A 9,202-nucleotide genomic window follows, 5' to 3' on the forward strand; every position below is an offset into this window, starting at 1 on the left:
AATTTTTCATAAGGACAACTGCAGGATTTCGCCGGGAGCGGGTGCTAATTTGAAAAATTGCATCCGCTCCCAGTGAAATCGCAGTAAAATATCAGCCACAAACACGTCTCACGACTGTGAGATAAGTGGTTACAGTCTGTTACGGAATTAATACGACGATCCAGCAAAATCCTTGTGCAGAATATTCCGGGTACAGTCGTTGCAACTCCCTTATAAGGTCTCGATACCTCTCTTTCTTTTTATTCTCCTTGGCTATGATGTTTTTGTCAGCTGGTGCAGAAAATTCGATAACAAACATGGTTCGCTTCTCGAAGTCAAGAAGAACCATGTCACGCATCGAGTGAGCAACAGAAACAATTGTCGAGAATATAAAGTTCCAGTATATGCAGCACTTTCCATTCACGACAATTGACTCGATTTCCCTAGGAACATTTAGAGAAGCGATATTAAGGTTAATGCCGTAAGAGTGACAGAAATTGTAATAAAGCACTCTTAGTGCCGCATTGTGCCTTTGAATGTAGGTCGTTCCCGCGTAAGTTGGACAGCTAGATAGTCTGTGAGCTAAATGCTCGGGGTGTGCATGGCACGCCCTGCAGCTATCATCAGGAATGTCTTGGCTCAAAATGTGGCAACGGTATGTTAAGGTGGAAATGACGCCGTCCATGGAACTACTCCAAATGAATAAAGTACTACCGGAACGGCAAGCATGTTCGTTGCAGATACTTTGTTCCTCGCCGACAGTTCGGAAGACCAAATCTGCCGGATGAGACGTTTGTATCTGCTTCGTAGAGTATCCTTTATAGATGTCACATCCTGAATGCGGCTTTGTGGCACGACCAGGTATGTATAAGTCTCTCTGGCGCAAAGGTGTCGTATAACGCTTCTATCAACGAGCTCAGGATCTTCAGGGACCCATTAAGTTTTCCTCGTTTCAATAAGCCTTGGGGCATTTGTCCACCCCAAATTCCATTCCAATTCCCTTAGTATGTCGTTAGACAATCCCTAGAGCTAGATGTAGTTGCTCTTTGTTTTTAGCATAGATCTTAAGATCGTCCATGTAAAATACATGAGTGACCTTGTACTTTGGATCTACAGGTTTGCCGTACAAGTACCCGTCGGAATGGCGAAGTCGCCCTGAAAGACACCTCTCTAAAAGGTGACCTTGTTAGTTGTCACACGATTTTTTCCAGGTGAGATAGTAAATCTGGTTTTCCAAAGCGGCATCAATTTCTGTATGCACCTAACTATTTGCGAATGAACCTTTAAGATTGCCAAAAGACAGATCATAAGTCTATGTGAGTTCGAATCGAAAGCTTTCCGATAACCAATCCAGGCCATCGATAGGTCCCACTGGTAGAATGCTGCATCTTTGCAGACTCGTCTATCGATGAGCATGTTCTCCCGACATCCCGCTACGCCTTTCTTTGAGCCTCGTTGTTCATATATTTCTTGCCACACAGGTTAAATTGCCCGAACAATCGTACCATGTAGGATAGCTGTGAATATCTTATACAGTGTGTTCAGACAAGTCATTGGCCTGTAATTCTGTGGGTCAGCTAAGTTGCCTATTTTCGGCAGGAGTATCGTGCACCCTTTCACCAACCACTCCGTAATCGGCTCTTCCGACTTTAAATATGAGGTAAAAATACGGGCCAAATGCTAATGGATTGAAGGAGAATTCCTCCACCAGAAGGTTTTGATACAATCTAGTCCCGGTGCGGAATAGTTCTTCATCCCTCTTAATACTTTTTTCATTTTCTCGGTAGTGATTGGTGGGCATTCTTTATCAGGTGTTATGAGGGCATCACATAGCTCCTCGAAGCTATTTATATTTTCTGAGTCTTCGTCCAGTCTATGCTGGACTTCGTAGACTTCTGTCAAAAATACTTTAACCTACTCTGGTTTGGGTGTGTGTTCGATAGTAACTGGTGGGTCTTGTAAGAGTCGAGAAGGGTCAGAGAGAAACTGTTGATTTTCTCTGAACCACCTCTCCCTCCGCTCTAGACTTCTCTTAGCGTCAGATAGTATCCGTATTCTATCAACAATATGCTGCCTGATGGTCAGCAGCTTTGACTTGTTAAGTGTGTGATAACACGTCCGGAGTTCATGGCGAACTTTCGAACCTTGACGGTAAAATTCCTGACAGATGTAATATAGTCAATCACACACTGAATGCGGGACGTGTACTATCTTGCCCAGCCTATCTTTATGGCAAGTTGATGCATTCGTCTTTTGATCTTATGATCAACCGTTGGTTTTTTTTTACGGTTAGCATCGGCCAAAGCTCTCGCTGCATTATACACACAATAATTGATAGCCCAGAGGTCGAATTCTCCGGAAAAATGTCCACGAAGCTCGTCATCCATTTCTGTCAGATCTTTAGGCTTGAGAAAAACCTTGGTGTTGATGTTTCTCCGAGTCATAAGGCATCGCTCTTCCTCTATTGAATGCCTGCCCGTGGTTGGTCTTAGTGTCGCCTCTCTTTCTCTGTTGGCGGCTTGTTCTAGCTGTGGTAGAGTAGGCGTTCCGCTTACATAGCCCCTTTTCCGGAGTAGTTCAGCATGGTTTTGCAAACGTAGCTGCGAAAAGTGTGATAGCTCCGGGTGTTTCTCGCACCACAGAGCATGCAGCCGTGCCATGTAACCCCGTTCAGGGGCCACACTTACATCGTAGCACTCTAGCAAGTTGTGATTTAGTCGCTTCGTCCACCTAAAGGTCGCGAGATCCCGCCGATCCATCGCATTAAATCCATTTTCATTGGCTCCCCCAGCTCTAGAGTGGTCGGCATTGTTAGCCGACCCATTGTCGGGAGCTTGCGCGTTCTATTGTTTTGAACCACACTTACTACAACTATGTTTGGTGTTGTCATTATTGTTTTCACGAGAAGCTAGGGAAAGGGGTTCATCCATCCTTGTAGAGCCCCGCATGCAAGGATAAGGCTGCGTACTCTGAGAGGTCGCCCGATATCACAGAGTCACCGTTCTAGACACCTCACCCAGGTGCTATTCAGCTTTCGGCAGAGTTTTCACACCTCCGCCCGGGAGTTAATTCCTTCGGGACCATCTCTGGATAATTCTCCGCGACTGCCTATTTATTTTTGTAACCATATTTAGCAGAAACCCTTGGTACAGGGACCCTCTATCCGCAACCCGAGGACGCGTTCGGTGGCTTTGTATATTGTATAAAAATATACAATATTATTTAACCATTAACAAATATTAGCTTTTATGACTGTTAGAAATAACCTTTTTGTTAGGGCAGGTATACGCTCGAAGTTATAAACCGCACGTGATGGAGCCATACAAATACGACTCAAGAGATAAATTTATGTCTTCAAGACATAAAAACTTGTCTACAAGACATAAATTAACGTCTGGCTCCGTCTCAAAACTGACACCTGTTCAAGTCGAACTTTTCGACTTAAGCGTGTTTTGACTAGGGTCAATTCAAGTCAAACTCAAGTCGAAGCATTTTTATTCGGGATCATATGGAATCCAATACGAAACACTTTAAATTTTTAAGATTTCGAATCGGCATATATTGTACTGTTTGCACAAAAAATTTGAAGTTTGTAACAAAATTAATTATAAACCAAACAGTTACATCAACAACGAAATAGTTTAACTTTAAACCACATAGTTAAATTTTCAAACCAGAGACTAACTTTTTTTATCACAGTTGAATTTTTAATGAAAAAGTTTATTTTCAACCAACAAAGGTGAATTTTTAATGAAGGAAGATTACTTTTCTACAATTAAAGTTGAATTTTCAATCCAAAAGTACAAATTTTTAACAAAACAGTACAATTTTCGAACAAAAAGAGATGACTTTATCAAAATAGTTGATTTTTAATCCACAAAGATGCATTTTTAATTGAATTGCTGAATTCTGAAACTAAAATGAATAAAATTCAACAAAAAACAGTTAACTTTCAAGATAGAGAGACGAATTTTTCACATGAAAAGTTGTATATTCAATGCAAAAGTTCATTTTCAACCAAGAAAGTTGAGCTTGCCCAATAAAAGATTAATTTTTATTAAAAGACGAATTTCCTACCAGTCATTTTTCAACTAAGAAATTTAATTTTTTAACCAAAAATGGAATTATCAAATTTTCAGTTAAAAAAAATTAATGTTTGCCAACAAAAAAGACGATTTTTTTAGGATTTGAATTCAACCAAAAAGATTAATTTTTTAACAAATACTTGAATTTTCGAAATAGCAAATACGAATTTTTAACAAAGTACATTGATTATCTGCCAAAGAGTACACTTTTCAACTTATAATGGCTAAATCTCCAATATTCTGACGAAATAGCTTCAAAATCTTCAACGAAAACGATGAATTTTCTACCAAGATGATCTATTTCCTACCACAAGATACGAATTTTCAACATAATTCTTGAAACTGATATCCAAAAGACAAATCATCTACAAAGCAATTTAATTCTCAGAACCAAAAATGTAATTTTTCAAAAACAAACATTTTTTTGTTTGTTAAAAAATTCGATTTTTATAAGACTAATTTAATTTTCAAACAAATAGTTAAATTTTCGCCAAAAAATATCAAATTTAAAGCGAATAGTTTAATTTGCTACTAAATTGTTAAGTTTTCAAGCCAAAAAGACGAACTTTGCACAAAATAGTTGGACACTGAACCCAAAAATATGTCTTTTCAACCAAAATAATGAATCTTCAACACTAACAAAATAATTTTTTTTGTCAAAATTTGTTTAAATCTAAACCAGATAGTGATTTTTTAACCAAGAAAAAAAACTTCCCAAAGGAATAGGGAATATTTTATATTTCAACTATAAAAAATTTAATTTGATGATAAACAGTTAAATTAAAAAAAAAGACAAATTTAGTAACAATAGTTGAATTCTCAACATAGCAGATTAATTTCGAGCCAAAAAAGAAGAGTTTTCAAATAGAAAAGATCAATTTCCGAAAAAAAGAGATGGAAGTTACTCGCAAGTTTGAGCGCGCCTAGGGCGCGCGACGGTTGTTTCTCGCGCTTCGCGCTCTATGATGTATTTATCTCGTGCTTCGAGCTTTATTATGCATTTACCTCGCGCTACGCGCTCGGTCTTTATTTTTTCGCACATTCTTGCGCAAACCTTTTAAAATTAAGGCTCAAAACATCCACCACTGTAATTTTGTGATTGTGAATTCTCTTTTGTTAAAAGAGCTTAACTCGAGAGTTTGAGATCACCTACGGCACGCTACTGGTGGCAATCGCACTCCGAGCACGGTCTTTGCATTTCTCCCGCATTCGTGGACACACTTTTTAAAATCAAAGGTGATCGAACCGACAACTGTAATTTTACGATTTTAAACGCTCTTTTGTTAAAGCTCTTTCGGCTTTAACGAACACATTCTCATCACGTATCTCGTGCTTCGTACTTGATTTTGTACAAAATGTCAACTTTTATATATTATACACCACACTTTTATATCAACTATGATACATTTTTTATGTAACTCTGTCTGGGATTGCTTATTCAAAAATTGCAAAATAAGGAGCAAATTGTATTTATTATTATTATTATTTTTATGTTTGTTTTTTATTTTGCTTTAAATTGTATTCTAAGCTGCGCTGAAACATGTATCATTTCAATAAATTTATATCATTTAAATTCATAATATGCATAAAAATTAAATCATGCTAATTCTTTTTCCTTGTTTTTATAATTTTTTTATTTTTATTCTTATTTTTACGATTAAATAAAAACTACTGCGCGTCTTATAGGATCTAATACAGGAAAATATATAGGGTCCTATATGGGATTCTATGTCCTCTTTCGCCTTTTCTGTCCGGTTTCCAAAAATTTAATTATTTTATTTTTAATCTTACTTTTTTACATTGAAAGAAAATCTACTCGTCCTATCTAAAAATGATTAATAATAAATTTATAGATCTTTTCAGGTGAAAATTTTTGTCTGTTAATTTTAGTTTGTACCTTCTGTCGTTTTTTCAAAAAAATATAATATTTTTATTTTGAATTTTATTTTTTACGTCTAAGGCTCTTATTGAAGTTTGATCCAAAATAGCTGGTTTACGAACTTGTTCTTGCTTTTTAGGCCTTAAAAAAGCGTACCAAAGCAGAATCCAATCTGATAAATGTTTCGAAAGTTATCGTGCCTACAATATACAGACAGGCAGACATACATACAAACACTTTTGTAAAAATCGTTTTTTCTGACTCAGTGGGTCTCAAAACGTGGAGATTTGATGAAAACCGACAAAGTTAAATTTTACATAAAACCAATACCTTCTCATTATGATGAGAATATAAAAATATATATATTTAACTAAATACTAGAATTTTTAGCCAAACCAATATCTTGAAAACAGGAAAAAAGAGAAAGAGAAAAGAACTCTTTAATACATGAGAAATTAGGAGTCATCTTTCGCAAAATTTGCAAACTTTGTTGAATTTATCGTCAGGAAACGTGCTAAATATCTGAGTTGACTATTTTCTATTTGGTTTGACAATGTACGCAATGTACGTAAACCATGTGCTTATAAACACTTTGTACCGAAAACTTAAATATTATGTAGGATTTTCGAAAAGCAAGAGAAACAGTGTAATTGTGAATACAACTTCAAGCTCCTTTAACGCCCATTGTTAGCCGTAAGGGTTGACTTCCGTGTCGGCTCTTTACTTCTCACGACTCTTATAGAACAATTAAAAAATGCCCTCAAACCACATTCCTATTATAGCAATCCTCCACAACTTTATAAAACTGTACGTTCTACTTTAATCACGATGAACATGACAGAAAACACACAAGTGTATATGCTAACATACGGATTTGTAAGTGGAAACTAAAATGCGAGAATTGAAAGAGAAAACGGAAAGTGCGTACAATTTTCAGGAAAGTATTATTTCACAAAGCAACATACGGTATGAATGTACAAGTGATGAAAGAAAAGTATTTCTACTGCAGTAAACATTGATTTTACATACGCTACATATTCAGGATGAAACCACAGCACGTGATTAATCCAAATGTTTTAAATCCCCTTTACGCAGGAGGGAAATAAATGGTTTAAAAAATTTGGAAAATGTTCTTCTAAGTGTAAAACTAAAAAACCAGTCAAAAAGACCAAAAAACATATTTTAATTTTCTTAAGAAAATACAAAAATAAATCAAATTTCCTTTTTCTTATCGAAAGATTCTTTTCATCTTTTCTGTTTTTATGGAATTGTATTGAGAATGGCGATAAAATGTACGCATTAAAATAAGTTAAAAATGTGGATTTATCATTGAATTTAAAAATGCGTACTAATTTGGGGTTCATCTTTTATTTTGTTTTTAATAATTCCTTAATATATTTGAAGTTATTGGTTCTGCACAAGACGATATCAAATTTTATAACGATAGGAATATATCTGTCTAATAATTTTGTAAATAATATTATTAAACTTTTATTGGGATTGCAAAAAATTTACAATTCGCTAAAATATTAGTTATTAACATTATTTTTCTAGATCTTTATTAACAAATTTGTTGTGTTTTTTGACAAAATGTAAAAAATTACCCTTCCACTGCGTGAAATTTTAATTTTGGACTAAGAAGGAGGTTTTTCAAACAGTTTTAAACGATATACTCTAGGATTCGAAAAAGTCATGAATGTAAACAATCATGAAACTTATTCAAAATTCAGATTCAATCCTATAATTATTTGTTTTTCTTTTAGGTAAGTACCAGCAGCCACGTTGTTCTCTCATCAAAAAAGCTGAGAACGTAAGTTATAGTCTTATTACACTTTTCAATATTTTTATTAAATTAAAACTAAGTTGAAAAGGCACTAAATAAACTTAGTATCAGAAGGAAACAATTATATTAAAATGACATCTTAAATTTTACCAAGAGAAAAGTTAGTGTTTAAGTTTAATAAATTGTTTCTTTAACTTTGTTTTTTTTTTTAATTTCCAAGTAAAAGTAACTTTAAAAGAACAAAACTTCCATTTCTACATGGCCGGATTGAATATACAGTCCCTTGCCATATTATTAGATCCATGCTCCAAATATACATTTTTAATATATTTGTTGTTGTTATTGTGAACTTTCTATTCATATGTTGATAAAAATTGAGTTTTTAAATGTAGCGGGTACTTTTTATTGTTTTGGAAATACTCATTGTGTTGGTAATCGGTTGCTATCACTGATTTTCGCAGAAATGCTGTTTGTATAACATAACAGCGTTTCAGTGTGACTGTTTAATGCAACAATTTTACGTGTGTAAACAGGAGTTAATCAAGATACTTACCGATATTTGTAAAAATAACCCAGAGATCAAAACGAAAATTCAAAGTTGTATAAGCATTATGCCTCGTCGCGTTGAAGCTGTGTTGGCTGCGAAAGGTGGTCATACAAAATACTGATTTTCGCAAAAAAATGTATTTTCATGTAAAATAATTTTATTTCCATGTAAGTTACTCTTGTTTTTAGTAAAATATAGTGTATTGAGAATCAATTTTCGTGTTTCAACATGAAATAGCCCTCTAAATGCCTACTGACATGTTATAAGTGAGGAAAACTTCATTTTTTAGCATGGATCTAATAATATGGCAAGGGACTGTGCATAAACATTTAATTTAATCAAACAAATATAGGCTGATTCAACAAAGTATTTGATTGAATCAACACCCAAAAAATTTGATGGGGCTAACCAAATACTTTGTTGTACTTATAATAGCCATAATTTATGTTTAAAGCAAACTCATCCAATCATTTTTTAAGATTGTGTATGGCTGACTGTACACAGAAAATCGCCGATCCTCCATTGTACACCGAAATCGGTGTTCAAGTGATTTGCAAAAAATTTCAACCACATACGTTCATTCGGAAAATCTAGGGGAACAGCATCATTTAGACACTGTTTTTTCTTATCCAGAGCAACGTGAAGTGTCATCTACAAACTGTCAGTCACCTGTCAAGATGATTTTGTCGGGCGTTATTTGGGTGGAATAGATGTTGATAAGCAAGTTATAATAATAATTACCTATCTTTTAAATTTCTCCCATTTACCAGTGACTATTAGTGTCTTTGAATGAAAATTGTACTTGGCGTGATATAATATCCAAATCTTAGGTTAGTCATAATCTACATGATATTTAAACCACCAAAGCCGGGAAGTAAAAACTATAAGTCGTGACTGTCTGCATCTTAATTGATGCCTGTTCGTTCGAA

The 9,202-nt window shown here is 34.9% G+C and overlaps 1 protein-coding gene across 1 annotated transcript in view; it reads left to right on the forward strand.

Moving 5' to 3' along the window:
• Positions 1-8,767, forward strand: part of LOC117175236 — a 189,570-nt gene extending 180,803 nt beyond the window's left edge. The window contains exons 4-5 of the mRNA XM_033364909.1: positions 7,707-7,753; positions 8,753-8,767. Coding sequence (XP_033220800.1) covers positions 7,707-7,753; positions 8,753-8,767 — 62 coding nt within the window. The remainder of the gene's footprint in view (positions 1-7,706; positions 7,754-8,752) is intronic.
• Positions 8,768-9,202: the final 435 nt, after the last annotated feature.

Source organism: Belonocnema kinseyi, chromosome 6 (assembly GCF_010883055.1).
Source record: "Belonocnema kinseyi isolate 2016_QV_RU_SX_M_011 chromosome 6, B_treatae_v1, whole genome shotgun sequence".
Taxonomy (NCBI): Eukaryota; Metazoa; Arthropoda; class Insecta; order Hymenoptera; family Cynipidae; genus Belonocnema; species Belonocnema kinseyi.